We start from the raw sequence: 27,248 nt of genomic DNA, 5'->3' as shown, positions 1-27,248 counted from the left end.
CTGTTACCCTGATTTTGCATGATCATTTCCTTGCTTTTCTTTTTAATTTTACCTCTTCTGTACCCATCTCTTGATGATGTAGTTACATTCTCAGTGAGGTTCCTCATCTGGACTTTAATAGGTCATTCCAGTCTAAACTTGAGGTCTGTCTTGGGCTCCAGGGGTATATTAGACCCTTGGTACTGGTGATGATATATGTTCCATATAGTTATATGAGACATTGGGCAGTTATTGCTATGGCATTCGGTCTGTAAATATGGATTTAGGTAGGCATGTGTTTGATTTTCCTGGACAGTCCTTTTTTCAAATATACCTAGCCTTCTTCCCAGAAAACCACATTAATAAAACTTCTCAGAAATTCTGGTATTTTAATATTCAAACTTTCTCAATTTGCGTCCCTACTTGAATTTAAGCTAGATTGTTTTTGTCAGGCTATGTTTCTCAGAAAGTCTCATCTGTGGATACCTACAGAATAAACATGTCCAGAATACTTTGGCTTTGGAACTTGTTAGTTGGTGTACTGGTATTTTTCATGATCTAGATCATTTTATACTATTAGAGAATTGTGAATTCAATTAAAGTAATATACATGGTGTTCCTAAAATATTTTATAAGAATTTATAGTAGTGATAGGCACAGACTCTGTTGGAGCTTTATGAAGCTAGAGTTTTTCACATATTTAGTTTTTAGAACGTAAAATATTGAGTATATTTATCAAAAGCCAAACAGTCTGCTTTATTTTTGAAATCTCTTTAAAAATAGATTTTAGCTGGGCTTGGTGGCTCAGCCTGTAATCCTGCGCCTTTGGGAGGCTGAGGTGAGTGGATTGCCTGAGCCCGCGGGTTCGAGACCTGCCTGGGCAGTGAGACCTCATCTCTACAATAAATCAAAAAAATCAGCCGGACGTGGTAGCACATGCCTGTAATTCCGGCTCCTCGGAAGGCTGAGGCGGAAGGATCGCCGGAGCCCAGCAGGCGAGGCTGCAGTGGCCGGGAGCGGCCACTGCACTCCAGTCTGGGTGACTGAGTGAGACTCCAACTCAAAAAAAAAAAAAAAAAAAAAAAAAGATTTTATACTTGCATATGAATTTTAAAAAACCCATTTGGAATAAGTGCCATAGATCTAAACATAAAACATAAACTGTAAAACTTGCAGAAGAAAACACAGGAGAAGATCTCTGTGACCTTGGGTTAGGCAGAGATTTTTAGATACAACAATAAAAAAACACAACACATAAAAGAAAAAATATGGATAAATTTGATTTCATCAAAATTAAAAACGTCTGTTCTTTGAAAGACACCGCTAAGAAAGTGAAAAAGCAAGCCATGGACTGGCAAAAATATATGCAAAACACATATCTGATAAAGAATTTGTATCCAGAATATACAGTGAACTCTCAAAACTCAATAATAAGAAAATAAACAACCCTATGTTTCAAAATTGGTGAAATATATGAATGGAAACTTCACCAAAGAAGACATAGGAATGGCAAATAAGCACACGAAGAGATGTTCAATGTCATCAGTAATTAGTGGAATACAAATTAAAACCACATGAGGTACCAGTATATATACCTGTTATACGGTTAAAAACAAGAACAACAGGCAGCACCAAGTGCTGGCCAGGATGCACAGCAGCAGAACATTAATGTGTTGCTGGTAGAAATGCAAAATGGTCCAATTACTTGAATAACTATTGGTGTGAAATATAGATCTGGTCTTCCTCTCATTTCCTGACTTGAATCTCCTAAAATCCTTAAGATTTCCAAAGTGATCAGTTGCGCTGATTACCTAACTGGTGGCCGACAGTCCCTAGGTAGTTTCAGGATGGGGACTGGTCACAGGAAAGACCAAGGTGTGATAGAGGGTTAGGACTTCAAGCCTACCCCCCAACCTCCAGGGAGAGGAAAGGAACTAAATGTTAAGCTGATCACCAGTGGCCAGTGATTTAATCTATTGTGCCTACATAAAGAAGCATCCTTAAAAACCCAACAGGACTGGATTCGGAGAGCTTCTGAATAGGTGAACATGTGGAGCTTCCTAGAGATGATGAATCCTGGGAGGACTTGGAAGCTCTGCTCCTCTTCCATACCTCACTCTACTGTCTCTTCACCTGTACTCTTTGTAATATTCTTTATAATAAGCCAATAAACATAAATGTTTCTCTGAGTTCTTTGAGCTGTTCTAGCAAATAAGTTGAATCCAAGGAGGAAGTGATGGAAACACCTGTTTATAGGCAGTTATTCAGAAGCACAGTAAAACAACTTGGGCCTTACTATTGGCATTGGAAGTGTAATCCCAGCACTTTGGGAGGCCGAGGTGAGAGGATTGCCTGAACCTGTGGGTTTGAGACCTGCCCCGGCAACTTGGCGAGACCTTGTCTGTACAATAAATCAAAAAATTAGCTGGGCATGGTAGCGCATGCCTGTAGTTCTGGCTACTTGAAAGGCTGAGGCAGAAGGATCGCTGGAGCCCAGCAGGTCGATGCTGGGGTGGCCATGAGTGTGCCACTGCACTCTAGCCTGGGCAACAGAGTAAGACTCCAACTCAAAAAAAAAAAGGGAAATGTAAGGCTTGTGGGTGCTGACACTGTCTCCAGGTAGATAGTGTCAGAATTAAATTGAATTAGAGGACCCCAGCTGCAAGATTGCTTGCATGGTGTGTGGGGAAAATCCCACACACATCTGGTGTCAAAGTGTTGAGTAAATGTGTTGAATTGGGAGTAGAGAATAGGCAAAGCACTTTAGGTTTTCCTTTATCTCAAGTTATAGCAGGAGAGAATGAGCTTATTTTTCCAGTATCCTCAGAATAACCATCTTCTTATAAAGTTTGACATGTACTTATGTGGTAATTGGAAAATGTGTTGTGTCCACAAATTCTCTAACACTGCTTTCAAAAGGCTGAGCTTAATTTTTCTGTTCTTGAGTGCTGACTGGACTTAATGACTTACCTCTAACAGTGGAATGTGGTAGAAGTGACCGTGTTGCTTCTGAGACTAGGTTGTAGAAGACATTACAGCTTCTTTCTTGCTCCCTTTCTCAGATCACTGGATCTGGGAGAAGCTGGTTATGTCATGAAGGCACTCAGCCTTCTGAAAGGTTCACTTGGGGAGGAAACGAGGCCCCTGCTGACAAGCAGCCCTCTGTGAGTGAGCTATCTGGAAATCAGGTCCTCTGTCCCCAGTCATGCCTGATAACCACAGTGCTGGCCAACATCCTGACTGTAACCTCATGGGAGACCCTGTGACAGAACTACCCAGTTCTGTCACTCCCACATTCCTGGCCTCAGAAACTGTGAGATCATAAATGTTTATTGTTATTTTAAGCTGCCTTGTTTTGGGATAATTTATTATGTGGCAATCGATAACTAATACAGCTTACTAAACATCCCATTCCCAGAGAACTGAAGATTTAGGTTTACACAAAGACTTATGAAAACTTATGTTCATATAAAAACCTATATGCAAATGCATACAGCTACTGTATTCCTAATACTGGAAATCTCCAAATACTGGAAACAACCCAAATGTCCTTTAGCTGGTGAGTGGATTAACTGTGGTACACCTAGTTAGTGGATCACTACTCAGCAGATTTTCCATTTTGGACAGAATTCTGATACATGCAACAACAATGATGAATCTCAACTGTATCATGCTCAGTGGAAGGTGCTAGTCTCAAAGGATACTTATTCCATTTATTTGACTTTCTCGAAAATGCAAAATTGTAAGGAGAGAAAACAGATGAATGACTTTGGTTGGGAGGGTTGACTACAAAGGGACTTGAGGTAACTTTCTGGGTTGTTGGAACTGTTTTTTACCTTGATTGTGGTGATGTTACATCATTGTATGTGTTTGTCCAAACTCAGATTTGTACATTAAAAAAGACAAATTTTACTTTATATAGATTATATCTTAATGAATAAAGCTGACCAAAAATCCATTTGATGAAAATGGTCAACAAACCTTTTGGGCTGACAAAGTCACACATTTAGAATATAATACTGTCTTCAGTAACTGCTTTAACACTATGAACTCTGAACTCGTTACAGTGTGATAACACCAGAAAACCTGAGTCATAGGTTACTGAAATGGAAATACTTTTTTGGTGTCTAGGTCATATGAACTAACCCGGAAGGACCGACTTTACAAAAACATCATTCGAATGCAGCATACGCATGGGTTCAAGGCTTTTCACATCCTCCCTCAGACCTTCCTCCTGCCAGCAGAGTATGCGGAATTCTGTAGTAAGTGCTTGACCAGGAATGCCCCAATCCCCAGCAGCTGAATTTAGGGTAAATTTACCCCAGAGGCTGCCTTAAGTTGTCAAGCAGTGGGGCTTTTCAAATCCTTAGAAAATTGTGGTTCTCCAGTAAAAGAGTTTGCAGACATAACTTTAAAACTATGTTTTATTCTGATTGTGTATTTGTATGTTTGTTCTTAGTTAACTTGCCAGTATCATTTATGTAAGGACACACTGGTGTTATGTAAGTGTGCCCCTGTCTTATGTAATTTTGCTTGAATAACTCTTCTCACCATTGATGAGTATTAGTGCCTGTGTTAGGATTGTATTTCTGCACGTGAATTACACGTGCTTCTTTTTTCCCTTGCTGTCTTAACATTCTTGCAGCTTGATTTCTGGGTTTGGAGAGACCAGTTAGTCACATTCTCTTCTTTGAGTGTAGACTAATCAAAAAATACACTTGGGAGCCAACTAGGCATCTAAATGTCAGCTGTATTGCTGGTAAAGAGGCATGGCAATACACGACCTGGATCCAGGTCTAAAATGGGCTGCTTATTTCTTCTGCCTCATCATAAGCTTACCTACCCAGGCGCAGGCAGAAGCTGGGGCCAATTCAGACTTTCCTCTGCAGTGGCAGGGCCTGACTCATAGGCTTAGTGCACAGAAGAGGCGCAAGTACAGCGAAGGTGTGAGGCAGGGCTTTTGTGTGAGTGTAAATGGTAACAGTAGTAATAATAGCTGGCCCTTCTTGAGTGCGGACTTTCTTTTTTTTTTGAGTTGGAGTCTCACTCTGTCGCCCAGACTGGAGTGCAGTGGCCACTCCCAGCCACCGCAGCCTCTACCTGCTGGGTTCCGCGAACCTTCTGCCTCAGCCTTCCAAGTAGCTGGAACTATAGGCGCGCGCTATCACGCCCGGCTAATTTTTGATTTATTGTAGAGATGAGGCCTTGCCAAGTTGCCCAGGCGGGTATCGAACCCGCGGGCTCAGGCAATCCACTCACCTCAGCCTCCCAAAGCGCTGGGATTACAGGCTGGGCCACCAAGCCCGGCTGAGTGCTGACTTTCTACTAGGCACTCTTCAAAGTGGCACCTCCATTCTGTGCAGGTGAGGAGACTAAGGCACAGACTGCCTAAAAACGCTTTCTGTAAGTTATTCAACTTGCAAATGGTGGATGTAGGATTCAAATGGGCGATTTGACACTGGAGGCCACGCTCTTCGCCTCTGTGCTGTATTGCTAAAGACACCGGGTAGCTGTGTGAGACACTAGGAGTGCTGGTGAGAAAAGTCACTTCTCCAGTGGGCAGCATCAGGTGAGATACACAGAGAAGACAGAGAGGCAGACTGTTTTCCTCTCAAGAAGTCCAAGCAAGAAACGATTCCTGTTTTATGGGTAGAGGAAGTAGCGTGGATAGAGGAAGAGTTATACCTAGACCTCCTGACTTTGGGTTCTTCTAACCTATTGGGCTTGCCACTCTGACTGGGGCACCCAGTGGGGTATTTATCCTTTCGGAGAAGAGACTAACTAGTGGGACTGGATAGGCGTGAGTAGAAAGAATGGGAGAATAAACAATGATTACTAACTAGATGTGGAGAGGGAGGGAGGGGTGAAGGAAGCCTCCAAAGATTTGAGTCTGAGAAGCTGGAGGATCTTTAAGTCAGGAAATGTAACAGGAAAGTAAAAGCTGGAGCTGAGAAAGGGGAGAGGGAATGTTACATTTTGGACAAGGTGGTGGATTTGGGTGCCTACAGGGAGTAATATTTTGCAGGATGTTGTAAGAGCAGCTTTGAGTTCTGGCCAGGGATGTAGCTTCTGGAGGCTACGGGTAGGGAGATGGCTGTGGTTACTAAAGGCGAGAAAAAGAAAGAGGAGCACCATAAAGAATCAGGCAAGAGGGGGAGGTTGAAGAGGAGCAAGGGAGTGAGGCCTTAGGAGGCAGGAGAGGGTTAAATCACGAGTGCAGGTAGAAGGGTGAGTATTAGAAAGAGAAGTGAGCAGGGCCTCCCTAGAAGGAGGGAAGGAAGAAGACTGAGTGATGACTCAGGTGGTACTGTAGATGGAAAGGGAAGCTGGTAAGGAGGCTGTGTTACAAATTCCTAGCCTTCTTGGTGAAGAGGCTGAGGAGGTCTTGTGTCAGGAGTGAGGGCCTAGGGATGGGTTTGGGAGGCCGAAAGGGGCAGGAATGGCCTCTGGGGGACCTTTGAAGGAGAACTGGTAAGGATTGGGTGTGAGGGTGGCCAAAAGACACTGGGGATACCAGCCACGGTGATCTCATGCTTTTGCAGCTTTTTGTTTTAACAAGAGAAAACCTCTCATCTGTCTCTGGATAGACTTATCCCAGAAACCAGTCACTATCTTCAGAGATGTGAAAGCCTGGGTACTCCCCACAGTTTCCAGCAACTAGAGTGTAGGGATTGCAATATGTGGCACAGTCTTTTCTTGGCTCCTGGTGCCACCACTGCCGGTTATAGTATTTAGTGGAACTGAAGATCTGTGACCCTGAAGAACATGGCTAAGGATTTGTCACCAACTCCAGCCACTTCCTCCAAGTGGACACCTTTCTAAGCAGAGTGAAGAAGGAAGCAAGAAAGAAGATGGGGTGGCGCCAGTCTCAGGAAAGCAGAACTTTCGCCAGAATTGTGTTCTTATGGCCATGTCTAGTTGTTAGACTAAGAAAGGATTTTATGATGTGAATTTTCATGTCAATCAATTAATGACAGATGACTGTGTCTCAAAGCAATCAGTAAGTTTATATAATAATAATTTTAGAGTTGTATCTTAGCAAATCAAGCTTAATACCCTCATTTTCAAGATGAGACTAGATGATTTAGCAGATTACTTATGGGGGTCACAGACTTGAAATCCAGGGTTAGGACCTAGATCTTTCTGCTGCTGGTTCAGTGCTCTTTCCATTAGACCATGCTGCTGCTGTGGGAGTTGGAGGAGGGCACTGGAAAGAGCTGCGGAGCCAGGCTGCTGAGCTCACTGTCCTGCTTTTGCTTCTGATTTTTCTTGTTTCCCACCCACGGTTTTAGAACCTGTGAAAGAAATCAATCCTTGTTCTGAAATATCACAAACCAAGGAGAAAAGTCTGACAGAAAAGACAAGTCTTTGATGGAAATTTCAAGTGTGATAAGGGTGACAAACTTCTGCTGAGGCTGGTTCACAAAGGAGGATTGGCAACAGTTGCGTTTAGCTGGATTTTCCCTTTTTCTGAAAATGAGAGTTTTCTACGTTTGCTTGTCACTATAGAGGGTGCTGTCTCCAGACAGCTTTGCTCATTTCGTAGACATGTGCTTAGCATCCTATACTTCTTTCTAATCTGGTGTCTGTAAATAATTGCTCAGTGTCTGTTTTTTCTGCTAGTCCGATCTTCATAAGGGCAATGACTGTCTTTTCCACACTAGCAAACTGATTGACACAGATTAGATAGTAAGTTTAGAAAATTGTAAATTTTTTTGTTTTAATATTAGTAGCTTTTGTGTTCAGGCAACCCATTGTCTGCTTAGTATCTGGGGAAAATGGCAATGGAAAAAATATGTAAACTGTATTCACATATGTGTATATGTATTCAGTGATCTCACTTTATCGAGATTTATTTTTTGTTATATATAACTGTAAATTAATCTTCTATAGCAGAACTTTAAAATTATGTACGTTCTAGTTTTTGAAAGGTAATATGTTCCCATGGTACAAAAGAAATTATGGAATAGTAGCCAGTGAAAAGCCTCCTTTCTCCTCTTGTTCTGCAGTCATCCCATTCTCCTCCCCAGAGGTGACCAGTGGTATTCATTTTTTACATGTTCTTCTAGATATGTTCTTTGCATTTACTAGCAAATAGCTTGTGTGTGTATATGGATAGGTGGGAATATACAAAACATATTGCCCTGTGCTTTCCTTTTTTTCACTTAAGTCTGTCTCCGGGATCATTCCATATCAGTTCACTAATAATGTTCTTGTTCTGTGTACATACTTCATTCCAGTGTGTAAATTAGATGCCTCCAACTACAGCTGTAGAATCATGTAGTCCTCTTCCTATTTATCTGTGTCCCACAAGCTAGGAACCACTTTTAAATGGTTGGAAAAAAAGAGGAATATAATTTTTTGACATGTGCAAATCATATGAATTTTCATGTCCATGCATACAGTTTTTTGGAAGCAAAGTCACACCCCTTTATTCACATGCTGTCTATGGCTGCTTTCAAGCAACAGAGGCAGAGGTGGGTAGTATAGCAGAGATTACGTGGCCTGCAAAGCTGAAAATATTTATTTTCTGTCTTTTTACAAACACGTTTGCTTACCCATCATTTAGATGCAATATAGTATATTTAATTGGTACTTTGCTATTGGATTGGATAATCTTGTACATACAACATTTCACATGTGTGAATAGATCCAGATGATATTCTAGAAGCAGAATTGCTCATAGAGGTTTAAATTGTATGTGGCACATTCCTTTTTTTTTTTTCTTCTAGTTCTGTTAATTCTGCATGAAGGGAAAAGGCAGGGGAAGATGGGGGAGAGTGGACAAAGAAATCTTTTTTCCTTCCCGGTGAAGTGGTTTGTGCACTGACAAAGCCCAGTTCCTGTTGGGAGCCATGAAGAGGCTGTTTGGTTTGTGTTGGAGAGGAAAGAAGGGGAGGCAGTAGCTGCTGAGAAGTCAAGGCGAAGAGGAGGAAGGCCCAGCCTGTTCCTCCTGAAGACCTGGCTGGTATAGGCCCAGATGCAGATGCAGGGAAGTGTGTGTACTTATCTGGGGGAAGAGAGCTGGAGGATGAGCACACAGGGGGAAGTACTTGCCTCTTCATGACTTAAACCAGGGAAGCATGAACTATAGGGAACTCTATTCAGTTCATGCTGGTGTGTTCTAGATAGGTGCTAATGCCCTGATGTACAATAACCCAGGCATTTTGGAAAAAGGATGTCTGTGTGATCTGCTCAGAAACATTTGCATTTACTTAATTTTCTCACACTTATCTGTTCCTTCCCTGTCTCTTCTTTCACAGAACAAAAATACCAAGAAAAAAATGTCTCTAAATTTTCATCTTTTATTTTCCCCCTGCTTTGAAACAGTAATCCCTGCTGCCACCTGAGGTATTTCATCCAAAGTGGAAGGAGCAGAGTTGAGAGTAAGGGCCAGTTAACTTCTCTTTCCCATCTGGGATGTGAGACCCAGCAGTACTGACTTCTGTCCCTGCTTCCCCCAGACCACTACTTTTGGGAATCTTAGTGTCTGCTTTTTCTTCTGATGATCCAAAGGGATTTAAAGTGTAAAAGCAAACCTGGAAAAGGAACAGAAGTAGGTGGAACTCTTTACTCACCTGTAAATACTGTCCTTCCTCTTTGCTTGCACATTGCTTTATTAAGGTGATTTTTATAAGTTCTGAGGAATAACTTAAGGAAAAGTAACCGTGTTAGAAGATCTAGCTTTTGACTTATGTTGTCATTGTTTGTTGGAGGTCCTTTAGTTCATAGAGGTGAGAATTTCAAAGATTCATGAAGATTGTTTGTGACAGTAATAGACTAACATGCAGGTATTTGCCTTATTTTGTTTTCATATCTTTTCATTCCAGAAAGAGGAAAAATGGTGGAAGAAATAATTATGAGAGTAATTTTGCTGCCTTCTTTTCCTCTCCCTCCCTTCCTCCTTCTCTCCTTGTTTTTGTATTTAAGGCTAGTCCAAAAATATAGGTTATTTTAGCTCTTACCCTCCACTTAGAAATCTAAAAGATTTTTGGGTTCCTGGTATAGATAACCATTGCTGAAAGTTAAGATAACATACTCATTGTCCTTTCTTTCTTTTTGTTTCTCTTTTTTGTCTCCCAATATTTTGAACAGATTCATATTCAAAGGATCGGGGACCTTGGATAGTAAAACCAGTGGCCTCTTCTAGGGGGCGGGGTGTCTACCTGATCAACAATGTAAGTATGTGGCAGATGACAGAGCTCTTTCCTAATTGGTTCTTTCCTTCTCCACCCTTTGTCCAGGATTCTAATATGGTTCCATTTCATTAAGGGCAGGTGTACTTTTCTGAAATCTGCATTCAAAAGCAAGTTGAGGGTGGATATGAATGAGCTGTTGTCTATCTTACTGGCTGGAACCTCCTTGTGCACCAACAGTTAGTTACTCCAGGGCTGAAAGGCACTTGATCACATGTTGGGGTGTCTCTTCTGCTTTCAGCATATTGTCATGTGAATTTCTCAGCATTAGTTGACAGCACGTCCATTTGGTTTCTACTGTGAGCAGAACTGAGGGTTGTTGCTCTCATTGGCAGGGGAACTTGGATTTGTGTGGCATCCTCGTTGCTGCGGTGCTGCTGCTTCTCTTTCTTCTTTCTTTCCCTTTCTTCCTCTCTCCCTCTTTCTGCTCTTCTTCCCCACTTGCCAAAAGCATCATCTTCATTCCTTGCAAATTCTCATTAAAACTTGTCTAATTATAATACGTACACACCGTACATAAAATCCCTACTTGTTTCACTCCCTAGATTTACAACAGTCCTTAGTATCTTAACATAGTTGATTTATGTATCTTCTTTTCTCAGCTTTACATTATATATATTAATTCCCAGTTTGACATTTTGTACTCACATCAGGGCCTACCCTCCCTTTCACATTCTATCTCTAAGTTTGATTAGTTTTTATATTTTAAATGCTTAGAACATTTACATTCTCTTCAATAACTGTGATTCAGTTTCTCTGCTTCATCTAGGAGTTGAGTAAAAAATTTAAATTCAGTAGAAACGTACTTTACAGCATTGGGATTCTGAAATTTAACCAGTTATTTAAGTCTGGGCCTTTTTTTTTTTTTTTTAATTAAAGCCTCACTCTGTCACCTAGGCTGGAGTGCAGTGACATGATCATGAGTCACCATAGCCTAGACCTTCTGGGTTCAGGTGGGTCCTTCTGTCTCAGCCTCCCAAGAAGCAGGGACTACACATGTGTGCTACCACATCCAGTGAATTTTTTGATTTTTGTAGAGATGTGGTCTTGCTTTTTTGCCTAGGCTGGTCTCGAACTTCTGGGATGTGAGACCCAGCAGTGAGCTCAAGCAGTCCTCTCACCATGGCCTCCCAAAGTGTTGGGATTACAGGCATCAGTCACTGCGCCCAGCTAAGTCTGAACCTTTTTAAAAATTCTTCTTCCTGGACATTTGGTAGGGCCTTTCAGTCTGGAAACTTGTATTTTTCTTTAGTTCAGGGAATATTGTCCTCTTAATGTCTTCGTCTCTGCTTTTATAACTCTTTTTTTTGAGACGTTCTGGCTCTTTCCTTCATGTTAATGCCTCTCATTTTAAATTCTGTCTTTTTCCTATCTTTATCTTCTGGATCACCAGTTTGAGCTGTCCATCTTACTCTTCATTCATCTACTGTATCTTTATATCCTATTTTGTTTTTTAGAGTCTCTTATGTTTTGATTTGCCTTATTCTTATTTATAAATGACAGCCTGTTATTGCTTAGTAGATGCAGTTTGCATGCCTGCCTTTCTGAGGATACTAACTGAAAATTTTGTTGTTCAAAGTGTGTACTTTATTTTCCATGAATATTTATACTTATGCTTTTTTGTCACTATCTAGCTTTTTTTTAAAGCCTGAGTTACTTTGTGGTTTTAACCCCAGTATGATAACCATCCCCTCATCCTTAGAATTTCTTTTCCCTCATCACTTTGCCTTTTTGTGTGGTTTGTATAAAATGAGGACCTTGGGAGAGCAACATTTCCTGTAAAGGCTGTGAGCAGTGCCCACACCAGCAGGGCTAGGCAGATACAACCATTTTTAACAGTAGATATGCTGTGATTTCTGGGGCTAAGGTATAGTTGTGTGCACGTCTATAAGGTCATACTGATTCGCCATTAGAATAAGGATCATATAGGTTGACCTGGGTGAGGTGGGACTAGTCACAAGACTGTGAGAATTCCAGCAGGGAAGGCTGTATACCATTTTCATGGGTGAATCACCTAGCTAACGACTGTTTTGAAACTATGTTTTAAAAGACAAAGATCTGGGGTTTTTGGTGTTTTTTCTTTAACTTGTAAAGATTTAAGTCACTAATGTTAGTTCTTCTGGTTGAAAATGAAAGCAGCTGGCTATGGTGATACAGACAAGATAGCTGAGCTGCACCAGAATACTTAAGACTTTAAAATTAAATTCCGAGTTACCTTATAAAAATATATTTCAATATACTAACTTTGCAACAAAGATCTCAGATGTGGGATATTTAAAAATACATTTCTCTTGGATCAGCACCAAAAAAATATCAGTTTCTGTACAACCCATGTCAAGTTTTTAAGCATAGGCAAGTTAAAATGATTTCTGATAAAAACCACAAACTCAAAGAAATCTCTGAAGATATATCCAAACAACTTTCAAATACATTTTCATGTCAAGGTCAGGCAGTTCAGAAGACATTATAATGAGTATCACTGAATTTCTGTAGTAAGACATTTGATGTCAACTTCATATAATGGGAATATTTTACACCTCACACAAAGGAGGAACTGGTAATTAGAACCATAAGAAACTGACTAGCACTGTTAAGACTGAGGTGAAGATTTTGTTTGTACAGCCTTCGACAATTTCAAAGAGGTAGTGGTAGATACCTGTCCTCCTGGCAATGTCAAATGCAGTTTCTTGCAGGCTGTTTTTCATATCTGGTTAGACGTAACGGTTCATCAGGAGTTCTAGGGTGTCCTTGCTGTTCCTGCTCCCGGCGGCAAGTTGCAGGGGGGTCAGGAGGCCCTTCATTGAGACGTTGATATCTGTATCATGCTGAAGTAAGAAAGAAGCCTCTCTGGCATGATTCCACTTACAAGCGCTATGCAGGGGTGTGCAGCCATCCATGGTCACTGTATGGACATCCGCCTCTTGGGCAACCAACTCACAGACAACGTCTAAGTGTCCACTGTAGGCTGCTCAGTGAAGAGGGGTATACACATTCTCATGCCTGGTGTTCACATGAGTGGCCTTTTCAGAAAGTAGTCTACTCACTGTAGCAAGCTGATTTTTTTCAGCAGCCCACAGAAGCAGTTTGCTTGGGTTTTTTTCTATTTTTTTTTCCTTGGAATTGATACCACTCTTCATTTTTTTCATCTTGCTCCTTATCTTTATCAGAATTACCTACCCAGAGACTTTGAGAACCAGTGGGAATAAGATGTCCATGTGTTTCCAACAATTCATGTTGGTTAAAGTATTCAGAAGTGTCTGAGGAATTCTCTTGTTCTAGTTTTCCACCATCTTTTTCTTTGTCCATTTTTACTAGTATTCTAAATAAAAAGCATTTCAAATGCCAGGCTACAAATAGTCTTTCTAGAGATGAATTATGTCTGCTTTGCTTTATTCATCAAGATAAGCTCCAGCTCTTGGTCCGGGCGATTCGCATATGCTGAACCCAGGGATCTGGGCGACGAACAGGAAGGGAGGAGACACATGGGCCAGCACCAGCAGGGCCAGGGCGTGGGGTGGGCCGGGAGCCTCGCTAGGGCCTCCGTACAGCTAGGGATGGAGAAGCCACTTTGCTCTCCCTGGGATCACCACGCAGCCTGACCAGCAGGTCGCCGGCCCCTGTGGGCCCTGAAGCTCCCAGTCCGCGTGAGGCCACTGGGAACCGCCACTGGTGCAACTGAAATTTTTATAAAGTTCTCGAATTTTGCTGGGATTGTCTTTTTTTCTTGCTATTCTGATGATCCTTCAGTGATGGGCGATATTTGTGAACAAAACACGAGGCTGACTAACATTGGCAACTGACCTGGGTTTCTCCTACACTTGTGTAGGGCCTTCTCTAATCCCCTCTCCCTGGAAGAGGCTGACCGTGAACTTTGTGTCAGGGCACAGCATGTTGATACAAGCTTGGCTTTAGGTGGGTGTGGGTGAGGAACGTGACCCTCTGCCTTGCTGAAATAGTGAGCTTTCCTGTGAGTATGAGGAAGAGCTTCTCCATACTTTCTCTTTTTGTGTCTACTGGGGACTGAGTGACCTTGGGTTCCACTCTTCTCTATCTGGTTCCTGTGTCCACACACCTGCTGGTCTCACCATTCCAAGTGCTGTTTGTTAGTTACCTGATTCTTTTGCTTGGCCCGCCCCGGGCTTCATGTTTGTTCACTACGGCTTGAAACTTTGCAGCAGCCTCCTTGGGGAGATCACCTTTCACCTCATATGTTTTCTTTAGGATTTCCTTGAGCTTTTGGTCTGTTCTGGCTCTTTTTAATTTTTTTCTAGCCGTTATCATTCTTTTGAAAATACCCTTTCTGTCTTTCCAGTAGAACTCTAAAAGGGAGGGTAGAGGAAAGTAGATATGTCATATGTATGGCCAGTACCCTATCTTAAACTCCCCAGTTATCCTTTCACACTGAACTGTTTCCTATATGTGTAGAAACAAACTCTGAAGGGTCTTTCACAGTGGAAAATCATTAACTTCAGTCTGGACTCGAAACTGTGCAGTAAATGATGGCCAGACGTTTCATGCTGAATAATATAGGGTCAACTGCTACAGGCCCAAACTCAGGCTCTAAGTTCTGTTACCTGGCCTAGGTGGCTCTGGGGACCTTTTAACCTGAGTCTCATAAGAGGTAGGCCCCTGGCCATATGCCTTGGCTGTCTCTGCTCTTGCCTCTGCTCTGACCTTGGTACGAAGGCTCCTCTCCAGCAGCTTTTCCTTCAGCACCGTGCCAGGAGTTCCAGTGTTGTTTGAAGCTCATAGACAGCACTAGTTTTGGTTGGGGTTTTAACTGCCAAATGGAATTGCTATTGAAAGTCAGCTATGGTACAAGTTTGCTTTTTATTTTCTTAGACATGAGTCAAAAACAAATAGGATCCATTCCCAGTTCATCTGGGACTTTTTTTTTCTGGAATGCTCTTTTGTCTTAGTGATTTGTTATTTTAAAAGGTAGCATCATAAAGAAAGAAAGGCTAAACTTCTCTTGGTGGGGCTGAGAACGCTGTGCCCTAACTCTTCCCTAGATGCTGAGTCTCAAAGGGTGACATGTCTTTAGAGAATGTGTTTGGCAGGCTGTGTAAGAGTCTTTTTCTCCTCCCACCTCTCCCTGGGCTGAATCCCTCTAGACCCCCTGAGTAGATCAAAGTACTTGGCAGGACCTTTTACCTTCCCCCTCCCCTCTCCTGAAGCTTTGGAATGAGTCTGATTCTTTTAGGTATTTAGTAGAGGTGCCAGACAGAAGCCTGGGGAGATGCCAGCAGGCATGAGGGGAGCTGGCAACATGTGGACATAATGGGAAAATATTTTCATTTCACCCCAAAACTGTAATTTTATCACCTTTTACCCAGACTTGCAAACCGTGTTGTTAATACTCTTCTCTCCTTACACAGAAGGCCTGACCATCCCTTCTTTCCATACCTGGATCTTTTCCCATGGAATATGTGACCCATTAGCCAACTGGATGAAGTAACTCTTTCCAAGGCTGCTGCCTGCTTTCCTTTTAGATTTGAGGGGGGAAGAGAGGGAGAGCTGAGGTGGAGGGTCTAGGAGCAGAACTACAGTGAGTGGGTGAGGGATTTTGGTGGGGGGGATGGAGGTAGGTGTGAGGGTCAAATGAAAACATCTTTCCCTGTCTTCCCACTGAGTGAGAGCCTCTTATTAAAACTTCCTTATAATCATCATAGCTTTTTGGAAAATACCTACAAATAGCAATTTTTACCATTGCAAGGTCAGGATACAGGCTAGAAAAAAGCGTGACTTTTGTGTAATGCTGAAGAGAACTCCTACAGATGGAAGCATCCTGGTTGGTTGGCTACCGTGGTCTCTCAGTGATGTGCTCTTTAACTCTAGATGTACAGCATAAAGAAAAACTGTGTTTGCTCTAGCTCCTACAGTAACCATGACTATATGCCGTCTTTTCCTAATTTGGTATAGTCAAATTAAGGAGGGGAAAGACCTAGTGTTTTCTGATTAAGGTATGAATTTGATTATGGAAGTCAAATTTTGTCCTCCTTGTCTCACACATGGTAAATATAGTATTAATATATTCCCTGAGATTTTGACATATCAGGAGAGTGTTAAGTCGCTCTATATACTGTTATCTTTTGAACATAATTCGGTACTCTCTTGTTTCTTTTTATTGATATGAGGGGGACCCCCCCCAAAAAAATCCAGAATTATCTTTTGGAGGGTGGGCTGCTTGTAGTACACTCGAAATTTGTTCCTTCAGATCGGTCAGCCGAAGATTGTTTTTTTTTTTTTTTCCCCTATATCCTCACTTAGTGCCCTCATCTTAGTTGAGTCAGGCTCTGGGATTATTTTGTGTTTCTCTTTCTAAGTTTCAATGATAGTAAGGATCTGCTGTGGCATCCAACATCACCCATGGGAGAAATCTGCTCTACTTTCTTTTAGCTTCAGTGCCTGAGTGAACTACTTAGTTTGGCTTGTGTCCTGCTTCATAATTCTGGCTCAGGTCAGCACTGGTTGGAACTCTGAGGACATGTTTTGCTACTTTTCAGGTGGGAAACAGAGCAATATTCAACAAGTAATCATCCTGTCAGTGAGTATTCATTAATTACCTGTGAATAAACATGAGATCCAGGCACCAAACTAGGCATCAAGTCTAGTATATAGTGGATTTTCAATCAGGTTTACTGCATGAATAAATAAGTCAGTAAATGAATAAGTGAAAAAGTGACTAGAATATGATAGCAATGTATTAAGCAAATCAAGTTTTCTAAATTTCTTAAAATCTATGACTCATTGAAAATATTTCTATATGCAAAATCTATGTTCTTAAAGGGCTATAAGTAAAGTATTTTTAAATGACTGAAGGAATTCTATACTAAATTATTTTTTAAGACTAAGAATTCTTTTGAGAAAAACTAAAAAATAATTAATACATTTGTGGCAGTATACTCAGCTTTTGTAAACTTGGATTTGCTTATATCAGGTTTATTCAAAGTGAAGTTAACATACATATGATTCAAGAAGTCAGCCAAAGTTTTCATCTGGAAGTTTTGAGAAGGTTGCATCATGATTTGCAGAAGAAATGTTCTGAGTTGTGACGAACTGGTAACTGGTTCTTCCACCGTGAAATGCACCTGCCCACACGAACTGAGTGTTCAGCAGTTTTTGACCAAAAACGGCATGTCACCCCCATTTCCTCCCTACCCCCATTCACCTGATCTTGTCCCAGGTGACTTTTTTCTTTTGTTTTCCCGGATTAAGATTATATTCCCTGAGAATAAAAAAGTCTGCAAAGGGAAACATTTTGCTGAGATGGAAGAAGTTAAACCAAAAAATGGCAGAAGCACTGAAAGGCATCAAAGTTGCCAAGTTCAAAAACCATTCTGAATGGTGGAAAAAGCACCTCAGTAGGTATATTTGTCAAATGGAGAGTACTTTGAAGGTGACTGAAGTTTAAACATATAAGAATAAATACACAATTTTTAAATAAATAAACTCTGGGTTTTTTTGGGTCCCCCTCGTATGTTTTTATATTAGGTCTCTGTTTTTCTCATTGCTCAACAAATATGTAGGGATTGCCTGCTGTGTGTCCTGTGTTGTCACTCCTTAAAACTTGAGAAATTCTCCACATTCTTATATATCTTCACTAGAACTCAGTGTTGTGTGTTAAGTCGAAGGGCATGTGGCATTGCAGTGACAAGTACTGTTGATGTATAGAACTTCATAGTTAGAACCATATATATACTAGAAACTTTGCAGTAATAACTGATATTTACTGAGCATTTATCGTGTGCCTACCACTGTGCTTTCCAAGCATAATGTCATTTAATCTTATACAAACTTTGTGAGGTAGTTATTATTTCCTTAGTAAGTGGTAGAATGAAGGTTGTAACTCAGTCTAGCTGATTCCAGAGTATATACTTTTTAGCCATGATACCTTTTACTTTACAGTGGCTTGGCAGATACCATGGGCTTTAATCTTAAGGTCTAATTAGAAATGTGGATGTGTTCCTAACTTTCCCAATAATTCAGATTCCTACTTGAGCATACTTTGGGAGGCAATTTGAACGTGGAATCAAAATAATTTAAAATGAGTTCGTTGGGGACTGATGAAAAGGAAGCGGACTTGAAGGTATCAAAAAGCTTTCGTTAGTTGCTCTTAATGTGTAACACTATGCAGAGAAGCTACCCAAATTAGCCATTTCTTCCATGACCTTTTCCATTGCAGATATAAAGGAGAGCTAAAGGCAATAGAACAAGCAGTGAAGTAGTAAATAATGTCAAGATTTATGTTATACATAATTCCAAGGATACATATGTGCAGTGAGGAAGGTAAGGGAGGAAATTGGTGTGGTCATCAGATGTGTCATGGAGTGATGACCGCTGCCAGAGTCTTCTCTGGTGTGGAGGAAAGTGGGTTGATTAGCTGTGGTAAATATAGTATTAGTATAGTCCCTGAGATTTTGTGTCCTATAGTTGATAACTATAGGCTACAAAATAGATATACTGGACCTATAGGCTACAATAGAAATAGTGTGTTTTGTGGCCAAAATATCGTATCTCTATTGTAGTCCATAGGTGTTACTCAGAAGGAGGAGAGCTGTGATTGTTTGGTTTTAGGATCGGAACACAGCCTGCAGCTCTACAATGATTGCATTAGTTCTTACTAAGCTGATTCAAAACTGCACTAGTACTTGTGAGAAACTGATCAGGAAATGTAAGGGAGTCGGGACATGGTATGGGCGATTGGATCCACTAGGGTGAATCAGTCCCTATTTGTTTATGTCCGTGCGACACATAGAGCTGGGTTGTGGAAGCTGTGTTCTGCCTGAGAGAGCAACAGGGAAGATGAGGGGTCCATCTGACTCTGGAGTTGCTCCTCTGGCAGCCATAAAGAAGGACAAAATTGGCCAGACGTGGTGGCTCAAGCCTGTAAATCCCAGCACTTTGGGAGGCTGAGGTGAGTGAGTTGCTTGAGCCCATGGGCTTGGGAACAGCCTGGGCAACTTGCAAGACCTCATCTCTATAATAAATAAAAAATTAGCCGGGCGTGGTAGCTGGTGCCTGTAGTTTCAGCTACTTGGAAGGCTGAGGCAGAAGGATCGCCTGAGCCCAGCAGATTGATGCTGGGGTGGCTGTAAGCGTGCCACTGCACTCCACACACACAGAAAAAAAAAAAAAAAGAACAATTATGAACTTCACCGCGACATTGGAGGGACTTAGAGTCTATAATACTGAGTGATCTATCACAGAAACAAACAACTGAATATCACATGTTCTCACTCATAAGTGGGCCTTGAACAATTATCATAATATTATAAGAAAAGGATTGGCAGTAGTGAGAAAACTACAGGGGTATCGGGGAGGTGGGATTGTCAGTAGTGGGAATCTGCTGGGGGAGAGGGGACACACCTCATCAACAAGGGTAGCTGTATAATGAACATTTGTATACCTAACCCTGAATTGTACCCTGTATCTTTAAGATAAACATTTAAAAAAATCAAATCTTAACCTCCTTCCCAGGAGTTCAGATCCCTGTGCCCTGGGGTCCCTCTCTCCTGGCTGTCTGACTGTGCCTTTCACTGTTTCCCAGTTCAACCTTTCAGTCCTAGGGCGTGGACCTCCTTGCTGTCCCATGATGGCTTTCTTTCCGCGTGATAACTTTCAATGTTCACCTCCGCACCTCTTCTTTCAGATAAACCTTTCCTGACTGGTCCCACCTGGCTGGTCTGCACTTTCACTTTGCAGCCTGACATCCTGCATTTGCAGATAAGCTGCTTTGTGTTCTTTAAATTAAATATTGTGTTTTTTCTCTATTTATATATTAAACTCTTTGGAGATAGGGCCTACTGTATCCTAAATTATCTGAGGGCAGACATTATTTCTGTGCTTCTCATCCCTGTATGCCCAGTGCCTTATACAGTGTCCAGTAGTACTTGCAGTTTATTGTGTAAACAACTTTTTTTTTAATTGAAGAATTCTTTAAAAGATCTAATTTAGTCTTCACACATGGTTGCTTATCAAGTGCCCCTAACATCCATCTCATTTCAGAGTAAATGCTAGGATCCACTGTGGCTCTGTAAGTTCTCTGAACATCTTATGAAAGCTTTTGTTTAAAGAAAAATTGTAAAGTTTTCACCATACTTTCCACTGGGGAGAAAGTGAGCTATTCTTTCTAAAGTAGCTCTTATTTTCTTGGCATATAACTATTTAGTATCATGTTTATAAATCTTTAAAGCTATTTAGGCTGTATTTATTATGTGAGCATTGATGTGTAAATTTACATTTCCTGCATTGTAATTGGATACCCACAGCATTTATGGAAGTGGTGTTATGTGGCCAATTGAATATATGGGTACCTTGGAGGAAAACTTTCTAGAGTTTTAGTTTTCCACATTATCATTTTTTAAAAGGTTAAGAACTTTGTTCCCTTGTTGTAAATTAGGATTCTTTTGCATTTCTACTCTTTCATTCTTTTTCTTTACTCAATAGCCAAACCAGATTTCCCTGGAAGAGAACATCCTGGTCTCCCGTTACATTAACAACCCCCTGCTCATAGACGGTGAGTGTGATTAAGGTCCTTGACTAGACTGTGCTAGATCTTGCTACACTTATCACCTTTTCATGACCTTTTCTAGTAAGTCTGTTATGCTAGTGTGAAATTCTTGGCACCTGTGGCTTCAGAAAGAAGGCTGGTTCCTTACGGGATTATTTTGAAGATGAAATAATATGAGAAAATACTTTGCAGGTTAATCATTAATTTATATATGAAAACTATACAGTAATTAATATATATTAAAATGATATATACACACTTTACACACATTATGTGTACATTATAGTGTAATGTACTATATATGTAGTACAACTATATAGTAGAATTATTTATCCTCAAAAAGCAAGGCATGTGGACAGTGTGTGTTTCATGTGGAGAGGAGTGTTCTTTCTTTCATATTTCTTGGTTACGTTCTGTTTATTTATAATAGAAAACAAATGAACTTAGTTTTTTCTGTGAATACAAACTTTATTTTTAGATTTCAAGTTTGACGTGCGCCTGTATGTGCTTGTAACTTCCTATGACCCTCTTGTCATCTATCTTTATGAAGAAGGATTGGCTAGGTAAGAGACTGTTCTGGGGTGGAGGGGTGGGGTCGGTATTAGAGTGGACCTATTAAAGAGTTTATTTAGGTTGGATCATGTTCTTTTAGCTTGACTATTCACAGATGCAAACTACCTCCTCCTGCTGTACTCTATGACATCAAAACCACTGTGTATAGAAGAACTTCAGAAATCAGTCTTACTAGTCTGTAGTCTCACTTGCATATCCACACATAAGTATGTGTAAACACATTCCTTTCCCAGCAGGGATCCAAGATCACATGGGGTTTTTTTAATGCAATGACACTTGTTTTTATAACCTTAGGGTATTAAGATAATTTGCCATTGTTCTTCAGAATAGATCTAGAAAGAAAAATAAAACCCCACATTTATTTATGTGTTATATACCAGGCATTTATTTCAGTCCTCACAAAAACCTTACAGTTGGTGCATTTTTGCAGTTGAGAAAACTAAGAAAGGTGAGGGAAGTGAGGGGACTTGAATGTATGGATTTGACTCCAGAGCTCAAGAATGGAACAGTTTCATGCCCTCTGGTATTTAGAGATGATTTGCTACTTTTGTTTTATTAACATGCAAGTTATCTACTTTACTATGGCTGTATATACATTGTAAATGTATTGAATGCTCAACATCTATACATTGTTCAAGAAAAAGTCTGAGGTGCTTTTCAGGTCTTAAGGCAATGTAATTTACACGATTAAGTTCACGTCATATTAATTTGAAGTTTTTTTCATATGCACACAATTTCACAGGTGACTGTTTTTGTAAACCCTTTAGATTGTTTAAAATAAGTATGTAACTTTGCTATGCTTGTGTTCTTTACTCTCTCAACATTAATTTTTTTTTAATGAACTAGTTTGCCCAAGAGTTCCTTGTATGCATAGTGGTTTTGATGTTATTATAGAACATAGCGATTTAGGAGGTGGTTTGCACGTGTATGTTTCTGTGTTTTAGAAAATTCATTTTGAAAGTGGGAAATACTTTGAGTAAAACAAGACTTTCTAGTTATGTGTAGGTGCTTTGACAAATATTGAACTCCGAAAAGTATTGTTTTAGAATGGTATTTTAATTATTTTATATACTTTGTTTTTTTATTGTATCCTATGACTAGAATCAGAGTGGGAGTGAACGAAAGTTTCTAGCTGCTGGAGTCCTTTCTCCCTTCACCTCTAGGTGGCAGTGACAGCATTTGTAAGCGCTGTTATAATTTTAACTGAGATGTATGTGTTTGAACCCTGTGAACTCTGGAAGCTATGGAAACTCCCTAGTTCTGACCTTCTATTTCTTCAAAATTGAGGAAGAGGAGAACGAAAACAGCTTCCAGTTACTGGATAAAGGGCTGGACCAGGCATCTGAACATGAACTGACTCCCAGCTTGAATGAGCATTTTATAGGAAAGATGTTTTCTGTAGTGTTTGTATACACATGTGCTCTCATGCCTTGAAGTACAGCTATATAAGACCAAGTGTGAAAGTCGATTCCTTGTGTTAACTAGAACAAAATGAAGGTGAAATGTACTCCTAGATTCTGCTCAATCATGCAAGGTGCTGAGGATTTTCAGCTTTGCAGTTTGAGACTTCTGAGCATTCCCTATATCAGGAACTTCTTCATTCTCCTCCCTCCACCCATTCTCACCTTAACTTGCCTCCTGTGTCCTGCTTTGGGAACTGCCACAGATTGGACTTTGAGAATACAGAAAAGATATCAAGGTTATGCCTCACTGTTTCTCAAGGATATCATAGAAATATGTTTTGCTCAGTATTCCAAAGGTATTTCACCACAATATTAATAGCCCTTCCCATGTAAAATTTGGTGTGGTTTTAAGACCTTCATGGTTCGGAGCACAAAATGAGAGCAGCACCAATGTTTACTATAGAATTTACTACACTTAATGCAAGTGCTTTGGCTACTGGGTGTGTGTTGGAAGTCAGAATCCGCTAAATGTACTGCTTCCAGAGAAATGTAAAATAAATATATAAATATAAATATAAATCAATTGATGCATTTTCTCAGAATAGTTATAAAAACTCCGCTTTTAAAAAAACTCAGAACGAATTGAACCAAAAGACAACATGAATTTTTAGGGCTTTGGTTAGACTTACCTGAAAGTATAGGGCAGTATAAAAGTTTTATCAGCGCTTGACAGAAGGCTGGTGCGTGGCAACATGGAGGGTCATTTGCTGCAGTCCTACCAGGGCACATTGTTCTGTGCAGTAATTTCCAGTGAGCCTAAGTTCCTGGGTCTTCACTTGTTACATATCCTGGCTTCATCTGCTGCTTTTTAATCCTGAGTTGCTGAACTCTGTCATTATGTAAAACGATAGGCCGTTGCATCTCCAAATTTGCAGCTTTTTGTAAGCTTTTGGCTCGTGTGTGTTTCATGTAGACAAAACTGAAGAGAATCAGTTTGGGATGAGATCACTAAGTTACTTTGAGGTATCAACAAGGAAAACCCTAATCTTTCCTAAAGAGATGGAACTGGAGGCAGATACAGTGAGTTTCCTTCATTAGAAGGGAAAGCTCTTACACCATGACACTTCTAAAATTAATGCTAGGTGGCAGAAAGATTAAGTTCATTTCATAAGACGGTTCTGTGAAATAAGTTACTTTGTGTAAATGTTTGACCTTAAACTTACTGAAATCCTGGATTCTTTACAGTTTGGTGTTTTCAGTTGTTTTTGTTTTATTCCCATAGGAGGTAGGAGAACATCCACTATTATATGTGGATAAAATATTGAAGAGGTGTTAAAATGAATTTGTCTTTTTGGTATTTGGGTGCAGTGTTTGCGATTCTTATAGTACCTCAGACGTCCACACTGCTTTTGAATTTCGTGTGCCTGTTGCTGTTTTGCACCAGCAGGGGACACTGTGTTTCCAGAAAGGGGTACTGTTCCCCTACCAAAATGGTGTAGATTCTTTTTCCTGTCAGAGGTGAAATCCAAAAAGATTTTGTCCTGGATTTTTACAGCTTTAGGTGAATCCAATATTGGGTTTAAATGATTTGACAAAGCCCTTTTTGAGACAAAGCTAGTAGCCAAATTTTCAATGAAACAGGAAAAATAAAAAGTTCAAAAAAGTTAAGATAAAATTGAGTTGAAAATCAGCTATGTTGTTTGAATCCCAAAGATAGAATCCCACCAGCAACTTGGGGGGCATGACAGTGCCCACCCCAAGAACTGAGAGAGTTCCACCCGGGCTATGGAGGCGGGAGGAGAAGACACTGAGAAAGGCCTGGTCAGAACTGCCTTTTTTCTGCCTCGGCCATGTTATCCAGTGGAACCTCAGAAAAGACCCCAAAGCATTTGCGTTGCCCTTCTCTTCCTCCCCACCCAAGTTCCTTCTCCAGTAGCCTTCCTTGCTAATTAACGCTGGCTCCGCAGGGATATTTACCTTTTCTCTGCTGGATTCCTGTGGTTTTGAAAGAATTCAGGTACTTGCTGGTTGCCAAGGAATTCAGATTACCTCACAGGCTGCACACTGTCCAGAATCTGCCAAAGCAGCAAGCGGTGGGGGGGGGGTAGGGGTGGAGAGACACCAACAGGGGGAGAAAACCCTTTCCAGTGCTCATTGTCACCCTCCCTGGCAAGCCCTTGCTGTTTGTGAAGTTTGAGTCATTTCTGGCTCTGAAGACAGGGGATCAGGCTGGTAATCCCCTCCCAGACGCTCTGCAGGGCGCTGCCTAGTCACTGCAGTACTTTGGCAGGCTCCCTGCTGCAGCTGGTTGACAGCAGATCAGAGCGCTTTGGGGCCTCTTGTTCTCGTCCATGAGATTTTTCTGGGTCAGGCCAGATGAATCCCAGTGGCTCCTGGCATGGCTGCCTGAGGTGCTGTCTCTTGATCATCCAGGCCTTTCTGGCACAAAATGGCCACACCTGCTGAAAGAGAACTCTTGTGCCTTGGCTATAGTCTCTTCAGGGCTGGCCTTCTCTTTACTTTATACATTTGTAGTGAATGTCTGTTAGAAAATATACCTTCAATGGAGGGGTTTAACTGTCCTACATCTAGACTATCTATGACTCTGACTCGAACAATCTACAGTATCATATTCTTAGAAGAACAAAATAATTTTTGAATAAAGGTAGAGAGTTTAAAAGATCCCACTGTCTATCTCTGTGCTTTCCTTCTTGTTTTGGTTCCATATTTGTAAAGATCCTGGAACAGGCAACTCCAGTGTAGTTTCATTTAATGTTTATCAGGCACCAGCTATATGTCTAACATGGGAGTCCTTTCTTCACACAGACACTCAAGAGTTTTAGACAAATTATATCATTGTCTTGATTTTCAGTGAGAAACATTAGAAAAGGGAAGGTAGCTTTTGAATTAAGAATTTATAGTTAGAATACAAAGACAATGCATATTTCTTTCTAGCTTGGTTTAAAAAAGGGCCAATATGGTTTTATATTTATCATTAGGCTGCTGTGAAATAGTACTCAGGGTTTCAAATTTAGCAAAGAAAGTAAGACCGTCCTCATTTTTTCTTGACTTAAAAGTCAAGGCTTTAAACATCTGTTGTGACAACTTTCCTAAATCTTGAGCTCATTAAGGAGGTTCAAGACTCAATCATGTAGATTTTGGCCTGTGTTAGGATAAGTGTAGCCATGTAATCACGTGCCACATAACAATGTTTTAGTCAACAATGGACTGCATATACAAGGATGGTCCCACAAGATTATAATTATAATGGAACTGAAAATACCTATCACCATCATAACCATCATAACATCATAGAACAATGCATTGCATTTTCTACATTTAGATGCACAAATACTAACCATTGTGTTTCAATTGCCTGCAGTATTCAGTACAGTAACATGTTACACAAGTTTGTAATTTAGCAACAATAGGCTATTGCCATATAGCATAGACGTCTAGTAGACTATACCATCTAGGTTTGTGTAAGTATACTCTAGGATGTTTACACAATAACAGAATTGCCTGACAGCACATTTCTCAGAAAGTATCCCCATTGTTAAGCAACATATACCTGTATTTGGTCCTGGGATACTTACCAAAGTATTACCTCGTTTAAGTTGTTATTAATAAAGGAATTATGTTGAGCTTTCAGACCTAAATAATATGAAATTTGATAATATGTGGATATTTAAATAAAAGGTCATAAACCTAAATGTTCACTGAAGAAAGCTGACCAGGTGTAGACTAGAGATTGGTGAGCATGTATCCCACCTGAAGGAATGTACTGTTCAGTGCCAGCATGTCATTGATCTGGTCATTGCCGGATCTGGTTTAAAGGAGGCTTGAGCATCTATATAGTTACTGTTAGACTTACCAGTATATTTTTAGTCTTTTAATTTTGAAACCATTTTGAACTTAAAGACAAGCTGTACTAATAGAATGAAAAATTGCCTTTTACATCTAGAGATTCCTTGTAAATTTTGCTAATTTTTTTTTATAATAAAGGATTCCATCGAGGATCACATGCTATGTTCAGTTGCCATGTCGCTTTAGTCTTCTCAGTCTGGAGCAGTTCCTCAGTCTTTCCTTGACTTTCATGACCTCAGCAGTTTTCAAGATTACAGGCTAGTCATTTTTTTATCGACTGTCCCTCAGTTTGGATTTGTTCGCTATTTTCTCATGATTTGGAGCCAGATTATGCATTTTGGGCCAGAATACCACAGAAATGATACTAGTTCTTCTTGTTGCGTTATGTCTGATGGCACATGATGGCGGTTGTATAGTGGCGTGTGACTACATGATTCAGGGTCTACCAGATGCCTCTGCTGTAAAGTTATTTTGTCTTTCCCTTTGTCATTAATACATGTTTTGAGAAGATACTTGTGAAATCTTCTTCATCTCATTTTCACCCAATAATTTGAAAATTAGTGTTTCTTACCTGAATAAATTATTGCTACAATGGTTGTGAAATGTTTTCTTAATTTCTTCATTCCTTTTACTTTTATTTTTATTTTTTATTTTTACTTTTTTGAGTTGGAGTCTCACTCTGTTGCCCAGACTAGAGTGCAGTGGCCACTCCTGGCC

The 27,248-nt window shown here is 40.4% G+C and overlaps 1 protein-coding gene and 1 pseudogene across 6 annotated transcripts in view; one reads left to right on the top strand and one right to left on the bottom strand.

Moving 5' to 3' along the window:
- TTLL5 (tubulin tyrosine ligase like 5) overlaps positions 1 to 27,248 on the top strand; it is a 120,055-nt gene that overhangs the window by 26,114 nt on the left and 66,693 nt on the right. For all 6 annotated transcript variants that reach the window (XM_021715592.1, XM_021715595.1, XM_021715594.1 and 3 more), the window contains 4 exons: positions 4,111 to 4,241; positions 10,075 to 10,157; positions 20,625 to 20,694; positions 21,167 to 21,251. In XM_021715592.1, coding sequence (XP_021571267.1) covers positions 4,111 to 4,241; positions 10,075 to 10,157; positions 20,625 to 20,694; positions 21,167 to 21,251 — 369 coding nt within the window. The remainder of the gene's footprint in view (positions 1 to 4,110; positions 4,242 to 10,074; positions 10,158 to 20,624; positions 20,695 to 21,166; positions 21,252 to 27,248) is intronic.
- Positions 12,737 to 13,481, bottom strand: LOC103266538 (annotated as a pseudogene).

The sequence above is a fragment of the Carlito syrichta genome, unplaced genomic scaffold (genome assembly GCF_000164805.1).
Source record: "Carlito syrichta isolate Samal-C Ts95f unplaced genomic scaffold, Tarsius_syrichta-2.0.1 Scaffold307214, whole genome shotgun sequence".
NCBI lineage: Eukaryota > Metazoa > Chordata > Mammalia > Primates > Tarsiidae > Carlito > Carlito syrichta.
This window is presented reverse-complemented; position numbering and strand designations above follow the sequence as displayed.